The sequence below is a fragment of the Ictalurus furcatus genome, chromosome 5 (assembly GCF_023375685.1).
Source record: "Ictalurus furcatus strain D&B chromosome 5, Billie_1.0, whole genome shotgun sequence".
NCBI lineage: Eukaryota > Metazoa > Chordata > Actinopteri > Siluriformes > Ictaluridae > Ictalurus > Ictalurus furcatus.
In genome coordinates this window covers 24,513,902-24,541,648 of record NC_071259.1, presented here as the reverse complement: position 1 = coordinate 24,541,648, position 27,747 = coordinate 24,513,902, and the positions used below count along the sequence as shown (strand labels likewise).

Genomic DNA, 27,747 nt, shown 5'->3' with positions numbered 1-27,747 from the left:
GAGGAGGGATTTATAGTCTTCTTTGAATTAAGATTTACCACACAGGATCTTTGGGCAGTTAATATTAAGCATAAATAAGTTAACTTTAGAGGAAGTGTTTCTGGGAGTATGGGTCTTACTGTATGATCAGATAAATGGCATTATAGAGCTGATGCTTGACAACAAACTGCAGCATATTGTATAATCACAGATTGAGATCAGTGGACTAGGTTACTACTGATAAAGAGTTTGTTATGTAGTCTATGGGTAAAATTACAACATTAAGTAAAAGTGCATTATATCCGTGTTAAGGTTTTCTTTTTTAATGTTACTTTCCATTAAGATATTCATACAGGGTATATTAGGTGTCCTTCTGTTCCCACTGTATTATACCATGTTACTGGGAAGAGTGTCAGTTAAGCATGTGTCTACTGCTTCCTGTTTGCAGAGTCAAAATGGAAGGAAATTGTTTAGCAAAACCTTGGCCCACCATGCCTATTAATATAGTAAGGGCTTTGTGTAATAAACCACATAACACATTTATCCATCCCCAATTTAGTGAAGGAAAAATCTAGATCTAGTTAAGCATTCCATTCACCTAATTTATTTAGTTTAAGCATACATCAAGCAACTTTCATTTTTGTATTCAAAAATTATTTCACACAACATAATTTGCATAGATCACTTTTAATGATTAGATTCTCAATAGAAACATGAATTGATTTGTCAAAAAGAAGCTCTTTGGCCATTATAGAAAATAATTAGCGCAAAAACAAACAAACAAACAACAACAACAAAAAAACACTTAGTTTATGGTAAGCTCTTTTATGTACACACTAAAGCTTGGACATTCACAAAAAGTGAATGGATTTCAAACATGTTCAATAAACATCACTTAATTCTGAGTTAATATTTGACCTGATATATAACCTTATTTCAATTGATCAATTAATCATAACTGTGCTGTGTTCCAGTAAGTGTGCATGTTAACTGGGTGACTGTATATGCTAGAGAGACATTTACTGCGTGATTTACTGTATGTGTATAGAATATTATGTGTTCACAAAGGAATTATGTTCATCATACAGGAGTTTCTAAGACAACAAGAACATACAGTATGTGGAACATCATCAGTGGAAGCATCAGTAGAGCATTTGCTGTTACTTGTTACAAACATTTCATCCTTTATTGTACTGTTACAGTTCTGTATATGAACATTTTTGGTTTCTTATATAAGAAGTAATTAGATACTTATGGTTTGGGTATTCAGCACTTGATTTTGACTGACAGTTATACACTCCTACCTTTAAAGGTTGTCTAAACAGGCAGACAATCAATGAACAGATTGACACTAGTTAATTTGACTCATCAGGAAGTGACAGCTTGTTTTCCCTTAAAATTACCTTCATAGAAAAAGTCTTGATGTGCTCACTTTTTGCAATTATATACTAATTTGAGACCACTGTATACATTATTCTTACACAAAGACAAAGTACATAGTGTATATGGATGATTCTATGTTAAAGGAATGTTTGGTAAAGGTAATTACATGCTTCAGCTTAGCCTTGGGAACCTGCCATATTCTGAAAACAAATGGATACCTTTACCTTCAACAACAAGGTTGATGACAAGACAGAAAGAGAGAGTTAAACAAACCCCCCTCTGTTACACACTGAGCATGTGTTCATTATTGGCATCTAAATTTCAAATAGGTCCTGAGAATAACTTGCAGTATTTCCACAGTTATTTGTCGGTAAACAAGTCATCTGTTTTTGCACCTGTGATGATCAGTGTTATATGAATAGCTCTTAAACCCAGACTGCAGAGCTATAATCAAATATTGGCCCTTTTGAAATTTTGATTTCTGCATTGTCTGGTATTGGTTTGCTTTTCCCTCTCAGTCCACCAGCTTTTGTCCAGAAGGGTCTGTAGACACTGTCTTTAGGTTTGGACCCTTTATTCTTCTTCTTACCCCTTTTACAGAGGGTTTCCTCCTCATCCTCTAAGTGTAACCATCCTGATCTCTCTTTGAGAAGTTTCTCCCGGTCAGGTCGAATGCTGCGCAAGACCTTTTTGAAGATGCTGGTGGTTAGAGAGAGTCTTCTGCAGAACTCCTGAGAGCAGCTTAGTCGTAGTGGATGATGAGATGCTTCAGCAATCCCTCCTGTGCTCTCTGCCTCACCAGATATTCGGCTCTCCAGTTCAGGCAGGTCAAGCCAGTTACCCACTAAATCAGCAAAGACATTGTCTCCTAGCACTAATGGCTGCCTGTTTCGGCTTTGATTCATCAGAGAGGACGTCCAGTCATTGGAGTCGTCTGTGTCGAATTGAGAAAAATCACTGTCAATAGAGGGTCCTTCCCGTGAAAGTGTGTCCATTAGTCCTTGGAGCTCAGCCATTGTGGCTGAATGGAATGAAGGTTGACACTCTTCAAAAGGAGATCTTGAGGTTGAATGGCTTGCAGTATTGCATAAAGGGACACTATCTCGAGAACCACAGGAGGAGAAGCTGCCATCCTCAGAGCTGGAGAAGGAAGCAGAGTTGCACAGACTTCCTCTGTGGTGGGTTCCTCTAGGTTCCTGTCTTCTAGGTGCATGGTGTGAAACCAGACTATGTTTCTCAAATGGGGAGCTGGTGAGGTATGTACAGGGTTCCATTTCTAGGTCAGACAGTCTTGATTCTCTTGTAAAAATATGTTTTTTTGGCTCTTCTGAAATCTGTGTATAATTTTGTCTGCTTCCTCTTGAGATATGATTCAGATGATGTGTGAGTGCTGTATCTGAGGTCGTGGGTCTATGAGGAGAGTGTTGATAAAGCTGACTGTTTTTGCAGGAGATCTGAAGTTGTTCCAGAGCAGTCTGCACCTTAAGGAGTTTCAGCTCCTGCAAAGCTCCCATCATAGAGTTCATTTGAGTCTGGAGACCATCGCCTGCCTCCCGCATGGAGGTCTGAAAAAGAAAGATGCTTTAATATACAGTAACCATCAGGTTTTTACCAGAGATCATGTTCAAAGGGGAACCAACATCTAAGTTTGTATCATTAAAGTCCTAAAAAAATGACATCATTTGGCATCCTCAGACATAAAATATGTCTGAATACATGAGCAGAATTTTGTGGTTGGTGGTGATCTCCCATTCCACAGTCTCAGATTTCCCCTCAGGGATCTGACTTAGGAGAACAAAAGAGCTGAGTCCCGCCTTTTGGTTTGAACTGGCAATGCTCTTACCTACGTGTAATATCATGCCAAGCATAAGGGGGAAAATAACACCTGGAAAAATAGTTGCAAAGCTGTTTTTCATACCTGTCACCTGTTAGCGTTTTGTATCAATCTCTTGCTATTCTGTATTCATCTTTCATAGTTTTAGTAGTGTTCCTTCTTCTATGTCTCTCACACACCTGTTATTCTGTAACTGTATCTCCTCATGGCTAGCGATCAAGGTGAGACTCAAAGTCCCTTCACCATAACAGCATCAAATTGTGCATGCCTGTGTGTGTTCAGTCATGGGTAATTTTGAAGCTAGTAGCAACAATGAAATGGCTTTAATGGAAAACCTTTAATGCAGCAATTTGCTTCAGATTCAATGAGCTGTAGATCTTCCTTTCTTTAATGTACATATATACATTAACAGTGCTGCCTGTAAAAGGTCTCTGCATCTCTTAGATTACAGATCAATAGCTGTTATCAGCTTCTGGAGAGGAAGCTGTGCACTCCTGATACAGTAACCTCAGTCAGAGGGCAAAAATACTAAATTCTTTTAAGAGAATCTTAATATTTTATAATGATCTCAATGAATACACCTACTTGAAAAGCTTACAAAGTTTAACATTTCAAAGAATCTATTAAAAAAAAAAACAACAATGTGCTTTTCTAATAGTTGTTAGCTAGCATAGAAAGCTAAATACTCACATTTCAAGATGCAGCAACAGAATAATTAGATCAAAGCGCTTATATGAAACACTAAAATTAAGTTAAGTAATCTATAAACATGATTTTAGCAATATCTCTGCACTCCAGTAATGCTTTGCCATAGTTATGCAATCCATTAGTTCAAAAATAAGCACTATCACCTTACCATACTCCAGTAAGCTCTCTCTCTCCTTTATGCCTCTCTTCCTCTCCCTTTCTCTCCTCTTTCTTTCTAGTGTGTATCTGTCTGTTAGCCAATCAGGTGACTGTCCAATTCATGCGTCACATTGATTTTTTTTTCCCCAAGAATAAATTACAGGGCACAGTGGGTGTTGTAGTTTTAAAGAAGAAATTGCTTTATGAATCAAACCTGACTACTCTTATGGCTGAGACACATCTTACAATAAATTGCTCATAATCAGTGGACTTATGTAAGAGGAAGTTCATTCGTCATTGTGTGTGTGTGTGTGTGTGTGTGTGTGTGTGTATCCATGGAGAACTTCATCACAGGTCATCAATTAAGCACATATCTTAAAAGCATTTAAATGATTGCAATAGAAGGATTTACTGAAGATGTGACTATGTCTGTGTGTGGGAAAGAGAGAATTACTCATTATTTGCCTGATCTATGCATCACACTTGTCAGAGCTGTGGATTGTGATTACATTCATGTGACTGGGGATTTATAAAGATTTATAGAAATCAAATACCTTCTACCACTGTAGGCATGCCACACACACACATGCACACATAGCACTCTGCAGTAAAATCAGGCAGTTTGGGTTCCCTTCAATGGTGTATATACATCTGTGTACACAATGTTATATTAACCAACTTAAATGAATAGAAGCTATCCTTAGCTATTTGAATATTTTCCAATAACTTCCTCCACAGTAATCAGGTAGTAGCGAATAATGTTCTTATTAAATTAGTATCTCAACTTTAGAATATTTAGAGAAAAATGTCTATAGTAGAGAAAGTTACTGATGAGTCTAAATGACAGAATTGAGACGTGTTCATTTGCAGTAACTGGCTATCAAGTGTATTTCTTGAAGACTGTGAGAAGCCATGTTTTATTTTGAGCAGCTCATTAAATATAAATGTGGGCATGTTGTAAAGTGCTTTTAGAGGTCATGTGGGGAAACTGACTCTGAAGTCATACAAGAAGAGAGTCTGTTGTCAGTGGCGACTAACACTATGACCTCATAATCATTTAGACATCAATAATGTCTGTGACACAAGTGACGTGGAGAAAGACTTCTTTGTAGGGAAATGTCAAAAGTGCACAGAGGCATCATTCAGACTGAATGGGGAAAAACATCTTTAAAGGGCCAGTACAGTATTTATACTGCTGCTGATTAAGAAATCTTTAATCAGGAGCAGTATGAATATTGTAAAAGAACAGATTTGTAGCACTGTGGAAATTCAATTCAAGTCCATTTATGTCTGTCTTGGTTTTCTGTAACCGCTGCTATCTCATCACCCTGGCATCCTGTGCTCTCCTTCTGGATGAGCCCAGACACATTGGAGGATTTGGTTTACGTCACCATAACGACTCACTCGTGACGGAAGTGGTTGTGAGCAACATCCCTAAGGCAATCTCAGACCCGCTAGCTAGCACCATGCATGCACGCACACGAACACACTGTGGGAGTGTGTCTCCTTTTCTCATTTGTCAACAACTACATGTGACATGAACAGTGAATGCACAGATCATCAACATAGCATACCTATCATCACAAAGCCCCCTCAGCGGGTTTATAAATCAGCAAACGTATTGATCGCTTCTTAATGATCTTTATTGCACTTCTGGGAAGGATCAGTGCAGTTACTTCTCTTATAAACAGAGGAATGAAAAGGAGGTATTCATTCACAAAGTGCAGGAACACTGAATAAAAGCAGTAGTAAAAAGTTGAGGTAGTATACTCAATACCCTGATTGTTTAAGTGTGAATGCCATGTTATATTCACAATCAGCAGGTTTTTAAGCTAAGATTTAATGTTGTTTTCCTTTACGTGGGCTAGAGGGAGAGAAATTTTAGCAAACAAGCACACTCAGTTTCTGTGTGTCAGGAATCCCAAGTTCTAATAATATTGTGTGTATGTACACAAAATGTTTTCCAACTTTAAATGACTGTATAACCGAAAATTGTGTGAACACCTAAATGCTGTTTTAATTGGATTGAAAAGTCTACTCATGAGTCCTCCTTCTTCTACTTGGCTTCATACATGGAGCTGTTCAGAAGTCACAGACTGAGCTAAGACACACACACACACACACACACACACACACACACACACACACACACACACACACACACACACACACACACACACACACACACACACACACACACACACACACACACACACACACACACACACACACTCACTCACTCACTCACTCATCAGCCCTGCAGGCAAAAGGAGTACAGGTAAAAAAAAACCTTGGAAATGACAGTCTGTACTGAAGAACTTTCTAAAAGATCTGACATGACTTAGTAAATTTGCTTTTCACTAACATACTATGTATTCTGTCATCTATACTATTACTTTTGGCGTAATTATACAACAATATTTGAATTCTACAATGCAGTGCCAGGCACATCAATGGCTTAGTCCCTTGTGTTTAGAGCTGTCATTAGCAGTTATGATCACTTGAGGAAAGCCATCCAAAATAACAGGGAACTTTCACTTTGTAAATGACAATTCATGCTGAACACAGCCTTAAACCACTGTATATACTGGACATTGCCTTATTGGCAAATTCCAGTACTTACTGAGTGTGGCATTACTAATAAATTCCAGTACACACTGAACATAGACATATTGGTGGCTGCCAATACAAACTGATCATAGGCATATTGGCAAATTCCAGTATATACTGAACATGGACATATCACTGAATTCCAATACATACTGATCATAGTCAGTGAAGAATTCCAGTACATACTGAACATAGATGTATTGGCAAATTCCACTACATTCTGATCATAAATATATTGGCAAATTCCAGTACATAGTAAACATAGACATACTGGGAAGTCCAGTAAATACTGAACATATATGTTAATCTCAGTATCTACTAAACCTAGCCATATTGGTAAATTTCATAACTTGCTGAATATAATTCATTCATTCATCTTCGTGGTGGATCCTGAGCCTGCCCTGGGAATACACCCTTTATGGGATGGCAGTCCACAGGGCACCATGCAATCACACACAAATTCACACCTAGGAGCAATTTATTGTAGTTAATCCACCTATACAGGAAGTGGGAGGAAACTGGCAAACCTGGATGAAACCCAAGTGTATACAGGGTTTGACTAACCCAAGCTCAGGATTGAACCAGGGACCCTGGATCTGTGAGAGGCAACACTAGACACTGCAGTGGATTTTCTTTTATTACATTATATTTGTTAAAAGGATTTGACAGTCCAATTGGATAGCTGACTTGAACATAAAACTCCCAAACAGCTCAACTGTAGCACAACATCATTTCTTTGTGTATGCACTGTTCAGCACTACATTCTTGCATTGTTGATATGCTTGAGGCTTTTTAAACTCTGGTGCCTGGTAGAGACAGACATATCAAGGCTTTAAGACTCTGTTTAGGGAAGCTCTGGACCACAAAGCCAGCCTTTGTCTCACGCCATTCTCCAAGACTGCATCATGAACCACCGCTCCCCCACAATGAAATCCTCAAACCTTTAACAACTCAGATTGCATACTTGACTTTACTCATTACAGACTGATTTACCATGAAAGAAAAAAAAGAAAATGAACAGAATGATCATTTCTTCACTACCTATCATCTGGCACAGTTTTTTTTTGTTGTTGTTTGTTTTTTTTTGCTTTTTTTTTTAATTTAACACTATTTAGAAGTACTCCATTATATTTCTAACATAATAACAAATGCTAGGTATTGTGACCGAAAACAGCAATAATGCGCACTGGAAAGAGTTGCATCAAACTGGAGTAATTGAAATCGACCTGGGACCCATGATCAGGGAAAGGCGAGGGGCAGAACAAGCCAATCAGCAATAGGATGGTATAACAATCAGCCAATCAGCTTCGCTTATTTTAAACCACCGTTTCCAGCCCGTCGCGCGACAAACTTGCCCAGACTCCCAAATCTGACACAGTGCACTAACAAAGAGTGTATACTCCATTATTTCATTCCATATTTAGGACACTTAGGCCCTAGGGAGTACGAAATCATTTGGGGTCAGCCACAGATCTAAGAGTACAGTTCCTCCGGTAAAATAAAATAATAATAATAAAAAAAAATCCAGAACCTCATTCACATGTCCAAGATTCTAATAAAATAGAATACTTACCAGTTCCTGCTTTAAACGTTTCAGGCATGTGTCCATCTCTTTTCGCTCTGGTGCGCGCTGCATCGTGCAAACGAGCTATTTAATATTTATTAAAGTGTGTATTAAACATAAGCACAGTGTATTAGTTAGAAATCATGAAGTCCAGTTGTAGCAATGAAAGTCTCCGTGATGATGTGCGCGTTCTTCTGCGGCTCCTCTATTTTCAGCACCACAAAGCTGTGAAGATCTTTACTCCACGCGCACCCACTTCAACACACAAACTGCGCTTTAATTCTGCAGATCTCTCTCAACGGACATTTCTTCAACCCAGCACTCCTCGCACTCTAGTCCGTGATGAATAAAGTCTCCAAGGTCCTCGGCGCTCAGTGAGACTGCGGCGCAGTGCGCGTCTGTGGGAAAGTGCAGCAGTATGATTTGTCTCCACGTGTGGCGTTCAAACTTCGTTTAAAATCTCCAGGACACACCTAAATAACGGGGTGTCTTTCCGAGTACAAAACAAAACGAGCTTTACGCCATTAATCTAGTCAATAGATGATCAATGGACACTTCAGCAGGGGTTCATCCATAAGAATGGGACTGTACCTATTGTTTCTTCACGCACTGGGACAGTGACTGCACCTCTGAGATCCAGCTCTGATTAAATCACAAATCTGTGAAAGGGTTCTCTACATTTTTTTTTTTTTTTTTTTTTTTTTTACATAGCTTTACGTCAGCATTTAGGCAACGAAATATGGAATCTTGACGGCAAATCAAAACAGATAAGAGTCCACTAATCCTCAAAAAATAATTAGTTAGTTTTATTTGACATACAATATTTTGCTACATTTCTTATTTTCCCAGTTGTATCTCATGTAATCGCTACCTTTATTTCTATTTTCATTATTGCTTATATTATAACAAGTGGGCGTGGTTTGATGCATGGGCGGAGTCTGATGCGTTATTAGTTATGGTTGTGCACAAATAGGCCACTGTATATTCTAACGTCTACCAGAAGATTCATTCAGCATAATTTTACACAACGATCTGAATGGTCCCCTACTGTTAGCATTTGATTGCCCATTATTTTTTCTTTTCTTTTCTTTTCTTTTAATCATTTTATAACATTCTGTGAATGTTCTGTTTCAGTTTTGGTTAACAAAGTTAGCTCTGAATTTTAAAACACAAAGTTCTCTTATGGTTCTAGGATAACCATCTCTTATGGTTATGGTTATAGGATAATTGACCAGGAATGTTCATCAAAGTTCGCTAAAAAAAAGATCTGTTCTCAGAACGTGGAAAGACAAACGTTCCAAGAATGTTCTGGGAACTGATCATTCTTAGCTGGGAATCTGCCAACATGGTCAAAAACATTAGCACGATATTTTGGATTGGACTGAAGAAATTTGCGAAAATATTTAAATGATATGTAATATGTGAGGCATGGTGACTTAGTGGTTAGCAGGTTTGCCCCGGACTTCCAGGGTTGTGGGTTTAAATTCTGTCTCCACCATGTATGCGTAGTGTTTGCATGTTCTCCCTGTGCTTCAGTGGTTTCTTCCGGGTACTCTGGTTTCCTCCCCCAGTCCAAAGACATGCCATGTATGCTGATTGGCATTTCCAAATTGTCCGCAGTGTGAATGTGTACGCGATTGTGCCCTGCAATCGGTTGGCCCTGTGTCCAGGGTGTCCCCTGCCTTGTGCCCCAAGTTCCCTGGGATAGGGTCTCCTGTGACCCTGTATAGGATAAGTATAGGCCTATAGAAAATAGAACAATACCATCATTATGATTAGCAGCTTGTTGGGCAAAGGCAAAACAGTTGATCAAAACCTCTCAGAGCTGATGTCTAGTATCTCTAGCTTTAAAACAAGCAAATTTATTTTTGTTTTCATTAAACACATGGCTTATGGATAGCTCTTGGGTAAAATACAATATGTACTGTACGTGAATGTGTATATGAAACTCTTGTCTGGCGACATCTTCTGGACATTAATATGTATCGCACATGAACCTCCTCTTTGTCCACTAGAGGGCACTATGGTCTCGAATAGAAAGAATATATTCACCCACGAACAAGTGAAATAAGGCGCACGGTATCATTCAGGGAGTGAGAAGTATGGCGTCGTGTCTGAGGAAGGCCGCTCATGCTATTGATGTAAGAACGCGAACAGACGATGTCCTCTCGTCGAGTGGAGTGGAGTTCAGCTCCTTACTGCTTTCTAAACCTGTTCTGAAGGGGTTGGAAGCTTCCGGGTTTCAGAGACCTTCACCAATCCAACTGAAGGCGATTCCACTGGGGAGGTGTGGACTGGGTATGGAAAACTAGTAGCCTCAGTTATTCTACAACGTCACTAGTAAATAAAATAATAACAACAACAACAGTAGTAGTAGTAGTAATAATAATAATAATAATAATAATATTTAATTGCGCTTCCTATTTAGTTGCAAAGTTCGTGTTCATGCAGTATCAACTAGTTTAGGGGCCTCAAACATTTTGCAGTCAGGGACTACTTTAGCTGTTTAAAAAAAACCAACAACCTTCAGATTAATTTTTGACGAGCTATTAAGATATTATGCTCTTTATTCAAACGTGAGCAATGAATATAATGGCTATTTATTTATTCCAGCCAACCTTTTATTACTTAACTCTCAGACAGAATTATTCCAAATGAACATTCATGATCTGTCTACTTTTTTTTCACTTGAGTTTGGATTAAACCCATTCAGTTCATGCCAAATAGGCTACTAACTGTAAGAACCCAATAAATACAGTTTTTATTAATGGTGGGATGAGATTTCCTCCATTGAAGCTCCTTTTTTTTTAATAATTTTTTTTTTTAAATAATTTTTTTTTTAAACTGTTAGTATTGGGCATAATGAATAACCGAATAGTGATTTTCAGTTTTCAAATACTGGCTTTTCAGATGATTAACCAGATTTTGAGATAACCCCTGTGCATTCTTATTATTTATCATTATTATTTACAGTTTATATTTTGTCTCTGACCTCTGCTTGTACATAGTTGTAACAAATTCAGATTTCACCATCATTGTGTGGCATTATAGCCTGATTTTCTGTTGATTTTTCTTTAAAGATCTTATTGTTCAGGCTAAATCTGGCACAGGAAAGACCTGTGTGTTCTCCACCATTGCCCTGGACTCCCTGATACTGGGAAATGCTTCCACTCAGGTACTGTAATTATTATATTTTTTACATTTACTTTTCACATGTTAAGATTGAATGATTTTATCCTCACTGCTGATTTCAATGCCTGTCAATATATAAGAGCAAATCATTACTGGGTCATTCCATGAGAAATCATAATTCTGTGGTATAATTCCTCTTATGTTAGACCTTGTTGTATGTAGGTAAAATACATTAAAAAAAAAACTCCTCATAAATCAGAACATTTGAGTTCTTTTAGATTTACACCTAGTTAATTAAAAAGAGCTATAACATGAGTTAAAGATTGAAAGGTCTGATGTGCTTTAGTGTGGAGATATAGAGGGCCAAAGCACTTAGTTTTTCCCCACCACTCCACTTTTCAGCAGGTCGTAAACTGGAAACATGCAACTGTGGTCCTTATTTTATTATATATATATATATATATATATATATATATATATATATATATATATATATATATATATATATATATATATTATAGTAGACAACAATCTCTCAAAATTTCATGCATCTACCAAGAATAGTTAAAAATTCATGACTTGTGGGACATTTTCTCTAGCACTTGATTTGATAGGGCCACATCCACTTATTTAAGCTGCTATATCTCAGAAATGAATGCAAATACCAGCCTGAAATTGTGTACACAATTTAAAGGGAATATGGATATTATTTCGAGAAATTATAAAGCAAGTCTGAGATGCTCTTTTTTTTTTTTTTTTAAATCTGGTGATTTGAGGTGGATTTACCCTGCTGACGTTTAAAAAAAAATAAATAAAATTAAATTTAAAAAATGTATTTATTTATTTTGAAACAGGTCCTTGTTTTGGCTCCGACCAGAGAGATTGCTGTGCAGATCCATGCAGTGGTGATGGCGATAGGCAGTGCCATGGAGGGACTGGAGTGCCACGTGTTTATTGGTGGACGACCTGTGAGTCAGGACAAACTCCATCTGAAGAAATGTCACATTGCTATTGGATCACCAGGTTTGTGTGAATAAAGCTTACATTTTGCAGAATGTACATTGTAGGCCACTCTTCTACCCTCCCTGTAAAAAGTAAATAAATAATAAAATACAAGTTGTTAAATGTTTTTGTAGCTGTTTTTATAAAAGGTTTTTGTTCAAAAGCTTGACCACGGCTTTCCCATTCATTGGCTTTGAACTCGGAACCTTCTAGAAACTTTTGCGGAACTGCAACTGCTGATCCCCAGAGCCCCTGCTGAACCAGGAGCAAACACCTGGACCTTTTTAAAAGCTTGTATTAAAGTTTATTAGCTTTTTTCCCCCACCTTATGACAGTGTACATCCAGATGTGTAGACGTCATAGTTTTTTTACACTAATGGGGGAGTGAGATCTGAGTTCTAGAGGGCTGATTTGTATGTGTAGAGTTGTTTTGATTGTGGACCTGATGCTCTTTTTAGGTCGTATAAAGCAGCTGATCGAGTTAGGAGCTCTGCTGACAGCGAGTATCCGTCTGTTTGTTCTGGATGAGGCGGATAAACTGCTGGAGGAAGGCAGCTTCCAAGAGCAGATCAAGTGAGACACACAGACCCTTCCCAACTTATTTCTGCTGCATTAACTTTAATGTGTGTATCATATTTAATGATTTTGTTATATTAAACTCACTGCTGTGCAGATTAGACGAGCTTTTAGGTAAATATCGATATCTTCACGTTTCAGCTGGATCTTCTCCTCTCTGCCGGTGAATAAACAGATGCTGGCACTCTCAGCAACTTACCCAGAATCCTTAGCGAAGCATCTGTGCAGGTACATGAGGGAGCCGACATTTGTGCGACTGAACCCCACTGATCCCGGACTCCTCGGTGAGGCTATACCTCCCTTCTGTTTTCTTTCTAATGGGCACATGTTATTTACCAAAGAAACCATGATTCTTGGGTGTGTTTCTGACCCATCCTTTCCCATGCAGGTCTGAAGCAGTTCTATAAGCTGGTGCACGCTCATGCCCTGCCTCATAAGATCTTTGAGGAAAAGGTGCAGAATCTGCTAGAACTGTTCAGTAGAGTTCCCTTTAACCAGGCACTGGTCTTCTCCAATCTGCATACAAGGTTTGTGATGTTCATTTTATTTATGTCCTGTTTTTCTAAAAGATCATCTTTGTCAGATAAAGTCCTATTCACTCTGCTGTATCCAATAGTTCATATGACTGAGCAACCCAGTGACCAGCTGAGGTCATGTTTGAGTAAAACATGCTCCTCAGTGTCTACAGTTAAAGCTTGTCTCATTTTGAGCTTTGATGTAAAATCAACTGTTTGCAACTAGTGGAACTTATGCAAACCTGTGGGTGAAAAAATATTCAGGGACTCTTTACTTAACATCTACAAATATTGATTATTCAGCATGGAAAAGAAGGGACAATAAATTATTTTGAACAAAAAATTGAGATTAAATCAAGTTGCCCAGCAATGGTGCAAAAAATCATTATTTGCATGCTGGGAGAATATGTTTCAACTGTTTGTTTGCATTTTAACTCCACTGATTTGAAGAGGTTCTGTTCCTCTGTAGAGCGCAGCACTTGGCTGATGTGCTCTCCTCCAAAGGCCTGCCTGCAGTCTGCATCTCGGGTGAGGCTCTCGGTTAAACAGCACTCCGCTGTGTACTTCAGTTTGTTCTTAAGTAATTTGTGTACATGAAAATGGCAGATTTAAATGTACTTTTGTGTGCATTTGTGTGTGCAGGTAGTTTGAGTCAAGAACAGAGGCTGGAGGCGATGTCTAAGCTAAAGCAGTACCAATGTCGAGTTCTTATCTCCACTGATTTGGTGAGATCAGACATAGTGTGTGCATACAAACATGCCTGTAGCGCTGCCAACAAGTGAACCTCTTTCTTTCTTTCTTTGGTAGACATCACGGGGTATAGATGCAGAGAAAGTGAACTTGGTGATTAATCTGGATGTGCCTCAGGACTGGGAGACATACATGCACAGGATTGGTCGCGCCGGACGCTTTGGTCAGTCTCTGCTTCTGTACTACACTGTTTATGCAAGTAGGAGTCCACATCTGTTTCAGTATTAGACATCAGATTCCTTCGTTATTTTCCCTATGTTTCCCTCAAACTCCTCACAGGTACACTGCAGTAAATTTGCATTGGTGAGCTTTCTTAGAGTTGTAAGGATGAGGATCTGACAATTTCTGTTTTTACCTTCAATGCAGTTAAAATAAATATAACTTTTATATATTTGAAGATGAATTAAGGGTGAAACTGCATTGCACTTATTGTAAGTAATTGTTGTAGCTGTAATATGTTATGTGAACTACATAGTTTCTAGAGAAACAGGATGCTTTGGACCAAAGTCACTTGTGCAAGCACTCTATAATGAATAGGATAGCTTTATGTATATTTTTATGCCATACTTTGTAATAATTTACTGTAAAAGTTTTCACATACATAATCTAAATAACCTTCGTCAATAATTCAGGTAGAAACTTGTATTTGCAAAGACTGCAAAAGAAGCTCAACTCCCAAGGACTATTTTTGTCTCCAAGGTTTTCACTATTTAATTTGAACCTCATTTACAACAAAATGTGTGTTTTGTCTCAGGAACTCTGGGGATCGCTGTAACATACTGTTGTCACGGAGAAGAAGAGAACAAAATGATGGCCATTGCTCAGAAGTACGGCCTGGCTCTTAGCCCCTTGCCAGGTAAATGGAGAAAAGGTGCTCAAATGTTGGTTCCCTTTGCTGACACAACACAATTGTCTTTGCCTTGCCTTCTTCCTGTTTAGAGGCACTTTCATTCCTAAAATTTTTCCTAAGATTTCAGCTGCAGGATTTTTTCAGGAAATGTGAAACAACCAAATTTCTACTGCCGTTCCTATTCCAGTTGTAAACCAGCTGCTTCCTTGCTGTTGTTGTGCTTGAATGGCCCAACTGAGCATTTGCCCTGATGATACCATTGATGTGTGACCAGGGCTATAAGATTCCATGAGAGTATAACTGGCTCGTGTTTTGGGAAGGGTGGCATTCCTCTTTCCCTCTAGATCAGAGCAGATTTCAGGTATTTGTTAAATCATGTTTAAAGAATAGTGCAGGTTTCCCATGTCATTGCATGAGGAGTGGCTGGCTTCACAGGAAGCACAGTTTAGCCCTTACCCTTATGAAGGTGTCCATGATTACCCCACACCACTCCACTTTGTTGCTCGAGTGCATGAAGGTCAAAAATGACATAATTCTGAGCTTTGAATTTCCACTTCCAAGGCAAGTTGAATGCAGCATTAGTTACATTGTGTTCTTATGGACAGTTCTGAATCACATAAAAGGTGCATTAGACTGTAGTGTCTATCATTGTGAATGCATTTTTTTTATTTGAATCTGTGACTCCTTATGCGTCAGTGTTGTCTCTGCTCATTGTGCTTTTCTGTGGTGTACCTCAGATCCGATCCCAGCCGGGCTAATGGAAGAACCGTGTGATTGGAACGTGATTGTTCAGTCTCCTTCAAAAAATGACCTTGGCCTTTCCCTTGGATCCAATGTAAGAAAAAAACGGCCCAAATCTGAGCAGGCAGTCTCCAAATCCCCCAAAGAGCCTAGGAACACACTTCTCACTAAAGAGCAGACTGAGTGTCACAGTCCAGCTAGAACCCAAAAATCTAATACTGACAGGAACAAGGTTAATAAACCTGTCACTGCCCCTGACCACTTACCCAGTGCTGAAAATCTAGAGCCTCATCCAGCTCTTACGAGAAAGGAAATGCAGGAGGCCCTTCCCAAAATCCCTCCCCTGCCCTCTTTTAAACCCCAAGCAGTGAGACCGATTTCCTTCGCTGAGGCCATGGCTGACTTTGAGAACTTTATGACCGCCGGCCCTGGACGATCAGTCGAGATCATAAGACAGTATGGAACACATGACGACGTAAACACCATGGTCGATGGGCAGTATAAAAGCAATGCTGACCGTAGTGCTGGGACAGATGGTGCTTGTACTAAATCTTATAGTGAACATGAAGAGCAAGTCTTAATGGACGGAATTGCTCAATCTCAGCAGTCAGTAGGTGCAGTCTCTTGTCCAGTGACCTCTAGGCACATGTCTGGCAGCTCTTCTTCCTCTTTAGACAGCGAGTCCGAGATGGAGACAGAACAGAAGACGGATGCCTCGGCGTCCAGTTCTGTGTCCAGTGCCCCACACCTGAACCGTGGACCGCAACACATTGCAAAATCAACGACACACACAGCCAGTACAGCAAAGCAGCCCATCAAACTCAGCCCTAGTCCTTACAAACCTCAAATCAAGACTCCTCATCCTAACAATCACGCTCTGGCTCTTCAGTACTGCAAGTCAAGGTCAATGTCTGAGGAAAAGAGGTCTGGGAAGACTGCCAAAGTAAAGGAAGGGAGCTGGAGGACACAGAGAAGGACACAGGAGGAGGAGGACAACGAGGATGAGGACAGTGAATCCTCTCAAGAAGAAGGGAATGGAAATGAACAGGATTATTGGAAAGCATGTTACCAAGCCTGGGAAGAATATTACAACTCTTTGAGTTCAGCCTATTACTACCACTCACATTATAACTGGCTGGCTGCATATCGCATGAATGCTGTTTATATGTTGGAAATGATGAAGCACTGATTCAACAACAATAGAAATGCAAGAAACCTGGTGTCAGATGTCCAGCACGTGTAGGAGGTCTGAATCTGAGAGAATCTGCACTAGTGGGAAAAAGAAAAGTCAGATGACAAGCCATTAAGAGAAACTGCTGAATTATGGCACTGTTTACTGTATCATGGATCAATTAATAATCCTCACTTTACAGTGTATTTATACCATTGGCTAATAAAGTTCTCCTAATTGAAATAATAATAATTATTATTATTATTAATTATTATTATTAAGGCAATGGACATTACTTGGGCTGTTTTAAGGACAACAACTATATCGTTGTTCATTATTATTTTTATTGTTTACTTTTTTAGTTCAGTAGTGTTCATTTGCATAGTTAATAGCATAGTTGCATACTTGTCCACTTAACTACTTGCTAAGTGGCTAAAAGTGTATTTGCCTAGCCACCTGCCTGCTTGCATAATTTTTTGTATAAACCCTGATTCAATTACTATAATTCCCAATCAAACAATTTAAAAAAATGACTCCTTACTCATGTCAGATGTTTAGCAGACATTACACCCATTCTCCAAAAGTTACACTGCTTTCCCATTTCACAACTAATCAAATACAAGCTCCTACTTCTAACTTACAAAGCAACACATGGCCACACCTTCCCCACCTTATCTCTCTGAGCTCCTGTAGACGTTCACCCCTGGTCAAACTTTCAGGTTTACCAATACTGGTCTGAAGGTGGTGGCTAGATGTGACTGACATCAATGAGGGGCAGGTCTTTTAGTGCCATAGTCCCCATCCTTTGGAGTGCCTTTCCCCAGGACTTACATGACCGTACTTCCTTCTCTAAATTTAAGAGCTGACCTAAAACTTGTGAACAAATTATTATTATTATTATTATTATTATTATTATTATTATTATTATATGGTTAGGGTCACAGTGGATCTGGAGCCAAACATTGAAACATGCCCTGGAAGGGATGCCAGTTGATCATAGTGCACTGTGTACACACACATTAACACACATTTACATCTAGGGGTAATTTATCTTGGCCAATCCACCCACCAGCATGTTTTTGGGAGCTGGGAGGAAACTGGAGGAATCCCATGTGGAGAACATTCACAAAAGCTCCACAAAAACAGTAACCTGAGCTTAGGATCGAAACAGCTGTGAGATGGCAACTCTAACCACTGCCCCATATTGCCCTGTATTTTATGTGTATCATAAAGTCTTTTATTTGCTCCACAAGAAACATGTCCTCTAACATTATGATAGAAGTTTGCAACTATAATCTTGAAATAATAACATGATTAGATTGTCATTGATCACATTTTGTGGTGTGGCTTGTGATGTTTTTCCTGCATTTCCTTATCAACTATACATTACAGTGACGTTTGTTCATAGAGGTTAACAGAATCGAACAAGCTCTGTATTGATCAAGCAAAACATCATTATAATTGAAAGAGATTATATTTGTTTTCTTTTGCATTATTTTCTCTAAGAGTCCTAAAAAGGCAATCAGAGTTCCTTCAGCCTTAGTGATGAAGTGATCTTTTGTTGATTACCTGTAATCAGAGCACACACTCCAAATCACAGCCTCCACATACTGACCGCAGTGACCTTACTGCGTAAAACCACGACAGATCATATGCGGCTATTCGACAACTGCTGATTTTCATTCCGTTTGTTTGTATGGACATTAGACAGACAGACAGATAGATAGATAGATAGACAGACAGACAGACATAGATAGATAGACAGACAGACAGACCAACCGATAGATAGATACTTAGACAAACAGACATAGATAAATAGAGAGACAGACAGACAGATAGACATAAATAGAGACAGACAGACAGACCGATAGATACATAGACAGACAGACAGATAGATAGAGACAGACAGACAGAAAGACATAGATAGACAGACAGAGACAGACAGACAGATAGATAGACAGATAGACAGACAGATAGATAGATAGAGAGAGAGAGAGACAGATAGACATAGATAGATAAACAGATAGACAGACAGATAGATAGATCTTCCAAAAACACAGTGCCTCTGTTTCTATTTCATCATCATCTTTGAACCTTTTCATCACCTGACGTCACTGATGTGGTCTGTGGGTTGGTCTTTCATCAAGCAGATGATCTAATGGAGTAACTTCTAGGGTAATTATGAGGCAACTGTCTCAAACAGCACCAATGAATCATGCGATGTAAAGCAGTCTCATGCCTGTGCGATGGGAAATCCATGGACAATGAACACAACTTCTGCGTGTAGACTGGAGCAGTCTAGGACACGGTTCCTGATTTTGAATTACTCTCTGCTCTGTTTGACTTTCCTCATCGGGACTGCGGCGAATCTGCTCGTGTGTTGGGTCGCTTTCCGAGATAAAAGCCTGCGCACTGGCAGCAACGCGCTGCTGGTGAACCTGGCCGCTGGAGATCTGATCAGATGTTTAGTAGACTCTCCGGTGTTCTTGGCCTTGTTAGTTCTCAGAGAGAAGCGCGTGAGGAGCGGCTCGGTGCTGTGCCGCGTTCAGCAGCTCACTTATTTACTGTGCAGCTGCGCTCAGTTACTCACACTGGCGACCATCAGCGTGGAGAGATCCCAGACCATCGCGTCTCCGTTCAGCACCGACAAAAGGAAAGGACGGATCCGGATCTGGATCCTGATTATTTGGATCTTTGCACTTACAGTCGCCGTGTCCTCTCTGATTCTGTCCGCAGATCCCCTGTCCTACTCAACGTGCCGCCACCTGCACTCTTTCGACGCCTATGTTTTGATTCCCATCTGGACCTTATGTGTTATTTTGATAACTGTTAACTACTTGCGCATCTTCGTCGTTGTGAAGCAGCACTCTAATAAGATCTTGGACTCGGGAGTGCAGCCGAGGTTGTGTGTAGTGACGCGCGTCTCAAGCGGCCGGCTGGCCCAGTCCAGTGCACTAGAGGCGGGGGGATGTGAGGGGAACTACCCGCGCTCGGTCCCTGAGATCGTGGGCGCTGTTTGTGTTCTCACCCCTAAAGCCAAAGCGCTGGGCAAAGCAAGAGTAGAGGGAAAGTTAGCCAAGAGGCTCGGCTACATCATCGCAAATGTGGTCGTGTTCTGGATGCCGCTGGTCCTCCTACTGACACTCAGACTGGTGCTGGAGTGCACAGAGTGCTGTGTGAGTAAACTCTACTCAAATACTGTACATGCAGCTTGTTCATAAAACAAATCATTTACAGACATCAACTGAATATACCACCAGAGTTAAGTGGCTTTTTAAGATTTGGGCATGTGTTTGGCAATGATTGGGATTACACCTGAGTCAGTGATTCAGATGAGAGAGAGAAAAAACAAACAAACAAACAAAAAAAACACTACTACACTGTGGGCACAGTTTTTCTTCTGTTTGGTTCCAAATGAGCCATGGGTTCAGTATTGCAAATTATCGATGACATAAATCTCAATTTTAATTGAAATTAAAAATATCTTCTTGTGGTTGATCATCATTTACAGCTGTAGAGTGACATAATTGCATGAGTTTGTAGCAGACAAAATATTTCTTGTATATAAATTTGGTTGATCTTTCCAAATGGAGTAAAAAAGGGAAGGAATGTAATTTATATGCTTCTCGACACATCAAAGGTACTGTCAGAACTTCAGAGCACATCCCCATCAACAGTTCACTGTTTAGATTCATGATAATAAAATACCAAATATGTGCAGAACATTGAAAAGCAAGAATGGTTTTATTTATTTTTATCAGACAGTCTGAAAGAAGATGGTTGGTTGTCCTTTCAAACAGTAACCAAGATAATCTGCTTAAATGGTAAATGGTCTGTGCTTATACAGTGCTTTTATCCAAAGCGCTTTACACTGTGGTCTCATTCACCCATTCACACACTCACTCACACACCAATGGTAGCAGAGCTGCCATGCAAGGTGCTAACTTGCCATCGGGAGCAACTTGGGGTTCAGTGTCTTGCCCAAGGACACTTTGATATGTGCAGTCATGTGGGCCAGGAATCAAACCTCCAACCCTACGATTAGTGGACAACCCGCTCTACCACCTGAGCCACAACCGCCCACTTAACAAGCTCAACCAACCCCCCATGTCTTCACAGAATTCATATTATTGTCTATAAACAGTCAACTTTTATCATGGAACTTGATAATTAAGGTGTGTAAAAATGAAACATTTTGAAATATGATGAAACAAATGAATTATACAATCAAATGAGACCCACTATTAATATTCTTTAAATATTTCATATGATTCATTATGTGTGTATGTAGATTTGGGGAATGTGGGAGCTGGAGACCTCGGCGACAGTATTGACGTGTGTACCTGCTGCTGTGGACCCGCTCATATACACGCTGCTCCATCGCCACTTCTGCACCGAGTTCCGCAAACTCTTCTGCACCAATCAGAGCTGCTGATAACTGATTGACCAATCAGGAGCCGGCTCTGTGAAGAAGATGGAGCCTTGTTTGATCTGTATCAAATCTACTAATCTAAAACATCTACTGGGAAAGAGAGTTTTAATATTCTGGGCTTGAAATAGAAATATATGGTTAGAAGGCAAAGCTTCTTAATAACTAGACCAGATTTTTGACTCCTTTTTGTGTTTTCATTAATGACGAATGCAAACCAAAATTCCCAGATGATAGTTTCTGGGATTCAGATCCCAGATTCAGGGATCTGCACAAAATCACATAATTAAAACCATTGCATTTATAATGCCTGCACTTGACATAGACTGGGGGCTTGGATTCATGAACCACACATTATGAGGCCACACATTACTTCTCAAGAAATTGTGCCTGATAACCTTCTTAGAAACGCACAGATTTATGTGTGCAACTTGTATAAACTTTTTGTAGGTCTATTAAGGTTCTGTGTTTGTGTCCAGAAGGTTATGAGGTCAAATCCCACACCTTCTAGCAGGCCACTGTTGAGCCCTTGGATTGTGCTTCACTTGTAAATCCTGTTGGATGAAAGTGACTCCTGAATTAATAAATATAAATGTACAAACAGCACCAAACACTATTTATTTATTTATTTGTTTGGTGTAAAATCTATGTTTAATATAAGTTGATACAGACATTTAAAACATGTAATTGATAAAGAGAGAAATGAATAACTTTCTGCTTCTTTGACTAACCAGGAAGTGTTTGGGCTAGCTGTTTTAAAACGCAAAGGACTCTCAGTACTTTTATGCATCGAGACCACAGAAATATACAGAACAGCGTAAATGTCAGAGACCACCCTTTTGTTTTCAATCAAATGGTCATTTGGTACTTATTGCTAATTATTTAATGGCAAAGAATAATGATGGGAAAATGTACAGTACATTCATTCTATTTTCAGCCATGCAGTACTTTATGCAGATCAATATGCAAGTGCATTAATATACAAATAAAACATATAAAAAATGTTTTCTTTACCTTTGTGTCATTTATGAGCAATAACAAACAGTAATGATGGGAAAATGTACTTAACAGAAAGTTTGTTCTGGAATAATACAGTAAATATTTGATTTGTAATATTATTAATTATTAATATTAACATTGGCTTGCATAAATTAGTACTGAATGGCCATTTGAGTGGAAACAAAAGGGTGGTCTCTGACTTTTGCACAGTTCTGTAGGTTCTGACAATTCTATGATTTTAAGATCACAGATTTGGGCCTTAAGCTCTGATCTTCAATACGAACCGAGCAGATGTAACTTTTCAACAATTTGTTTCATACTTGTAATTGTAAAACTTACATGTTTTCAGACTCACATACACCGATCAGCCATAACATTAAAACCACTGACAGGTGAAGTGAATAACAGTGATTATCTACAGTGGCACCTGTCAAGGGGTGGGATATATTAGGCAGCAAGTGAACAGTCAGTTCTCAAAGTTGAAGTTGGAAGCAGGGAAAATGGGCAAGTGTATTGATCTGAGCGACTTTGACAAGGGCCAAATAGTGATGGCTAGACGACAGAGTATCTCCCAAACAGGTCTTGTGGGGTGTTCCCAATATGCAGTGGTTAGTATGTACCAAAAGTATGGACAACCAGTGAACTGGCAACAGACCATAGAGCAATGGATGAAGGTGGCCTGGTCTGATGATTCATGTTTGCTTTTACATGTGGATGGCTGGGTACATATGCGTTGTTTACCTGGGGAATAGATGGCACCAGGATGCACTATGGGAAGAAGGCAAGCCGGCGGAGGAAGTGTGATGCTCTGAGCAATGTTCTGCTGGGAAACCTTGGGTCCTGGCATTCATGTGGCTGTTACTTTGATATGTACCACCTACCCAAACATTGTTGCAGACCAAGTACACCTCTTCATGGCAACGGTATTCCCTAATGGCAGTGGCCTCTTTCAGCAGGATAATGCACCCTGCTACACTGCAAAAAAATGTTCAGGAATGGGTTGAGGAACATGACAAAGAGTTCAAAATGTTGTCTTGACCTCCAAATTCCCCAGATCTCAATCCAATCGAGCATGTGTGAGATGTGCTGGACAAACAAATCCAGTCCATGGTGGCCCGACCTCACAGCTTACAGGCCTTAAAGGATCTGCTGCTAACGTCTTGGGGACAGATACCACAGCAGACTTTCTGAGGTCTTGTGGATTCTACGCCTCAATGGGTCAGAACTATCTTGGCATCACAGGGGGGACCTACACAATATTAGACAGGTGGTTTTAATGTTATGGCTAATCTGTGTATATTCAGTAGTATGTAACATTTATAATATTAACAAATTTTTGCCAAAACGTCCGATAGAACCTTATAATATGAAGGTCTCAAGATCTGGAGAGTTTGGTGAATTCCAAGTTCATCCCTGATTTGATTAGACATGAATGATAACTGAATGAAAAATTGCACACACAACAAATGGGTTAGTGACATATATAGATCTTTTATCAGGCGTTTCACAGTAGTGACAAGACAAGATCATAAATTATATTCAGCTTCTGACAGGGAAGGCCAATAGAACAAGGTGATAATTCCATTCAAACTAAAGCAAAAAAAAAAAAAAAAAAAAAAAAAAGGAACAGCAAAATAAATGCTGAGACATCGAATAGGGAAACTAACTGCAAGGCAGACTGATGAGTACAGTTCTTTAATTACAAATATGATAGGACAGATCTTGAACCTTTGATTACTTTCACCATGTCTTAGACAGATACTGATTTACTTTATAAACAGTTTTTTTTTAACTCTGGGTCTTATTCAACTATCTTTTGAAACACTGTCTTATTTTGCTATTATACACTAGCTCATTTGGGACAAACTTTTTTTCTCAGTGTGAATTCCTTTATCAAAGACTGATTTATTTGGTAATTACAGGCACAGATTTAACATTGTATCTAAATAAAGAAATATCAGTGTGCTTTTCTCTCTTAATATTGTTAAGACTGTGTGTCTGATACAATGCATCACAATTCCTAACATGAGATCACAGTCTAATGCAGGGGTGTCCAATCTTATCCGCAAAGGGCCGGTGTGGGTGCAGGTTTTCATTCCAATCAAGCAGGAGCCACACCTGATTCCACTTGTTTATTCAATTGATCTTACCTTTCAATAGAATCACGTGTGGCTTCTGCTTGGTTGGAATGAAAACCTGCACCCACACCGGCCCTTTGCAGATAAGATTGTACACCCCTGATCTAATGCTTTGTAGATCCGTGTTATGGTATAGGGTAGATCTAATTTTTCTTTTTCTTTTATTTAATTTCTTTATTTTTTAAATGTCTAATTGAATAAAAGTGACATGAAAATATATGAAAAATTGCATTTGAAATGAATTGAATCATGTCATTGTTGTACACAATTTGATGGATGCATGTAAATGATTAATCATAGTATGGAAATAAAACAATTCCTGTCTCTGTATATGGCTATCTCAGATACCATGGCTTAAAACGAAGGTAGAACATCAGGGGGAAAATCTTGTACTTTGATCTTGATGCTCTTGCTCATTTAAGAGCTTTCATTCCGTGTCTTTTAAATATCTAAAAGAATTTTAAAGAAAAACCCACATTGGTACAATGTGGTAAAACGTGGCAGTGTAAGTCTCAATAGTCAGACACAGGGAACCGATGGTCTTGAACAATAATTATAATATTCCTAATTTCCTGAAGTAAGAACATTTACACTATATGCTGGTGTTTCTACTATATCATTATTACTATGAGAAAATATTGTATCTCTAATATATTTCCAAAACAGCCTTTCAAACCAAGAATGTCTTTTACACAGTTTTAGTTATACAAGAAGTTATCGTTTGAACTCACAGAGCTGTACAAAGCTTAGGGGCATAAATAGTGTTAGTAAGATAAAATTGTGATAAACCAAACAAAAAAAGCAAAATAAAACACAAACAAACAAAACAAAACAAAAAACAGTAAGGCTGCATTTACATTCTTCTGACAAAGATTGAATATTGTTGCATAAGTATAAACAGGTTCTAAATCTGAAATCTGGTCATTTGTCTCGTATCTGAATGCTCACATCCAATTTTCTCTGAAGTTATTGTCTTTGTTATGAGATTATAGGCCAGTCGTGGCTCTAATGGCAATATAAAAATATAGCCAAAAGAGGCAATCTGCATGGTACATGCACTCTTTGCAAATATCGCCTCCAGTGGCCAGTTCTTGCCAAGTTACATAAAATAAAGAGACCACAGATTAATATCTTATCAAGTTTTAGATCAATGCTTGTGTGAAATGCCTGCTGAAAGCTGACTGGCTGACAGCGGCTATGTTTTTCGAATAATCCAGTCATCATTAAAAATTCACTTCCAGATTAGCACAACAATGCAAATCTCGGCTTTGTTTGAATTTACGGTTCTTGAGAAACAGCTAATCAAACCTAATTTTGCAGCCTATCGATGACCACACACCAAGATCTCCTCAGAACCTTATAAACATGCCTTGTATTTACAGCTGTTTGAGTAAATTAAAAATTAAAAATTGATTGGCATGTGACGGCCATGCTGTTTACAAAACTCAACATGTTGACTCTGCTTAGTTGTTCAACACCAGTTTTCTTAAGAAACGCCCAAAATCCTAGGACTAATTTGCAAAAGTAGGTTTAGCATATATGCATATTAGCTTCAAATGTGGGCGGGGGTTAATAAATTAGTTATAAAATGTATATGTTGCTCTATAACACCACCATTAGGCAAATTGGGCCCATCTCTTGCCTGAGCAGTGGGATGTAGTACTACCAAAATTTAACGTTTCTGTTTACTTACAGTTTGGTCTGCATAATTCATTTTAGGGAAGAAAAACAAGAATAAGAAAAACTTAAGCAAAAACCACAGGGTTCCAGCACATTTGGTGCTTGGAACCCTAATTAAAGGCCAAATACAAAGAGGCTAAAAAACAGTAATCACATGTCTTTCTACAACCACGGTGATGCTACTGGTAAAAAGTTGCTGTGTCCTCGCCTAGCACATTTTGGTATGGGAATGATGTTAACATGGGAATTGGATATGGGTCATTTCTTACAGGACAAAGAATCAGATCTATGTCAAAATATGGGAATTGTGCATCGAGGCCCACAATGTAAATGCAACCTAAGAAATAAGGTTTTCTGGCAACATATACTGTATGGCCAGAACCTCAAATACACATCAGATAACTAATTCAAAGTGGAGAAATAGATCCAGGGCAAGAAAAAAAAAGGAAACTCATAGCCTTTAAATTCTTTAAATGCAACTTTGAATTGAGGAAAACAAAATATAAAGCATGAAACAAGTTAATTATTCCTGTCCTAAAGCACAAACACACATATCTACACTATTATTGGCAAAGCCATTCTCCCTACAAATGGCCATCATGAAGAAACAGGGACTAAGTAATGAAGAAGACGTCTGATTGGTCCATGGATGTGTCAGTCAAAACTCTTTGTGGCTTCACTGTCACCATGGCAACAATGACTCAATGCTGAGTTCATTCGAGACAGTCTGTTTTCCGAGAAGAAAAAGACAAAATAAAGCAACACAGAAGAGTGGCCAACACCAAAAGTTTCTATGCAGGTAGAATACACACATACACACAACAAGGTTTACTTTTTTTTTTTTTTCCAATAAAATGCCCACTGAGCAGGAAAGAAAACAACACTTAGGACCAAACCAACTATCGAAAGCATGGTTTTTCAGAGACACGAGCAGACAGGGCAGCACTGGACCACAGTGAAAGAGGAAAATGGCAGCAGCTGCACTCGGTTTGCCAAACAATGGCCAAATATTACAAAATATCCTATTAACAATATTCACAAACGAACCAAGGCTTAGTACATATCCTACTCACAAATTCTCAGCATATGCCTTGTGCTTATAATCACAGATATTTTGAATACCTATTTGATATATATAGATTTTTTTTGGTTCCGCTTTACATGGTTATTACTGACGATTTGGAGATTGACACTGTTTGTCCACTCAACATCTTGGACCCGAAGAAGTAGTAAGGGGAAGTGGATTAGAAGAGGAAAAAAAAAAATCCTTCCCCCAAGAGAGGCACATACTGTGTGAAAGGCTCCAGGCACGCTGAGAGCTTACGAACACGCACACACACCTATGGAAAGATCCTAACATATCAAATACACTCTGTTTCTTTTAACCTTACATGAGTGAGGAGTGACCCTCTCACTCACTCAAAAAGAAATGTAAAAATCGTCCCATATTCTTTGTCAAAATAACCCTATTGTCTTTACAGAGTTCGGATATGGAACAATTTTTTTTTCAAAGCTGCATGATAGCCATGTAATTATTGACTAATATAT

General features: G+C 38.9%; 3 protein-coding genes across 3 annotated transcripts; 2 read left to right on the top strand and 1 right to left on the bottom strand.

Annotated features, from left to right (window-relative positions):
* Positions 1-1,292: 1,292 nt before the first annotated feature.
* On the bottom strand, positions 1,293-8,780 carry inka2 (inka box actin regulator 2). The gene is made up of 2 exons (XM_053625360.1): positions 8,226-8,780; positions 1,293-2,927 (listed from the first exon to the last, which is right to left on the bottom strand). The coding sequence occupies exons 1-2, from the start codon at positions 8,286-8,288 to the stop codon at positions 1,788-1,790; spliced, it is 1,203 nt and encodes a 400-aa protein (XP_053481335.1). The 5' UTR covers positions 8,289-8,780; the 3' UTR covers positions 1,293-1,787.
* Positions 8,781-10,258: 1,478 nt separating this feature from the next.
* Positions 10,259-17,195, top strand: ddx20 (DEAD (Asp-Glu-Ala-Asp) box polypeptide 20). The gene is made up of 11 exons (XM_053625359.1): positions 10,259-10,514; positions 11,297-11,391; positions 12,203-12,371; positions 12,809-12,923; positions 13,068-13,210; positions 13,315-13,453; positions 13,911-13,969; positions 14,084-14,166; positions 14,249-14,354; positions 14,946-15,047; positions 15,779-17,195. Exons 1-11 carry the CDS (start codon positions 10,319-10,321, stop codon positions 16,969-16,971), a joined length of 2,400 nt encoding a protein of 799 aa, XP_053481334.1. The 5' UTR covers positions 10,259-10,318; the 3' UTR covers positions 16,972-17,195.
* A 2,022-nt stretch (positions 17,196-19,217) lies between these two features.
* LOC128608271 (neuromedin-U receptor 2-like) lies at positions 19,218-21,590 on the top strand. Its single transcript, XM_053625906.1, has 2 exons — positions 19,218-20,129; positions 21,245-21,590. The coding sequence occupies exons 1-2, from the start codon at positions 19,218-19,220 to the stop codon at positions 21,386-21,388; spliced, it is 1,056 nt and encodes a 351-aa protein (XP_053481881.1). The 3' UTR covers positions 21,389-21,590.
* The last annotated feature ends 6,157 nt before the right edge of the window (positions 21,591-27,747 follow it).

What these genes read in the sequence shown, in the direction of transcription:
- inka2 (XM_053625360.1), bottom strand. Translation starts at nt 8,288, where the DNA reads ATGCAGCGCGCACCAGAGCGAAAAGAGATGGACACATGCCTGAAACGT. An exon ending in AACGTTTAAAGCAGGAACTG is followed by an intron (nt 2,928 to 8,225) that starts GTAAGTATTCTA and finishes TTTCTTTTTCAG; the next exon opens with ACCTCCATGCGGGAGGCAGG.
- ddx20 (XM_053625359.1), top strand. Translation starts at nt 10,319, where the DNA reads ATGGCGTCGTGTCTGAGGAAGGCCGCTCATGCTATTGATGTAAGAACG. An exon ending in TTCTCCAATCTGCATACAAG is followed by an intron (nt 13,454 to 13,910) that starts GTTTGTGATGTT and finishes GTTCCTCTGTAG; the next exon opens with AGCGCAGCACTTGGCTGATG. An exon ending in GGCTCTTAGCCCCTTGCCAG is followed by an intron (nt 15,048 to 15,778) that starts GTAAATGGAGAA and finishes GGTGTACCTCAG; the next exon opens with ATCCGATCCCAGCCGGGCTA.
- LOC128608271 (XM_053625906.1), top strand. Translation starts at nt 19,218, where the DNA reads ATGAACACAACTTCTGCGTGTAGACTGGAGCAGTCTAGGACACGGTTC. An exon ending in TGGAGTGCACAGAGTGCTGT is followed by an intron (nt 20,130 to 21,244) that starts GTGAGTAAACTC and finishes GTGTGTATGTAG; the next exon opens with ATTTGGGGAATGTGGGAGCT.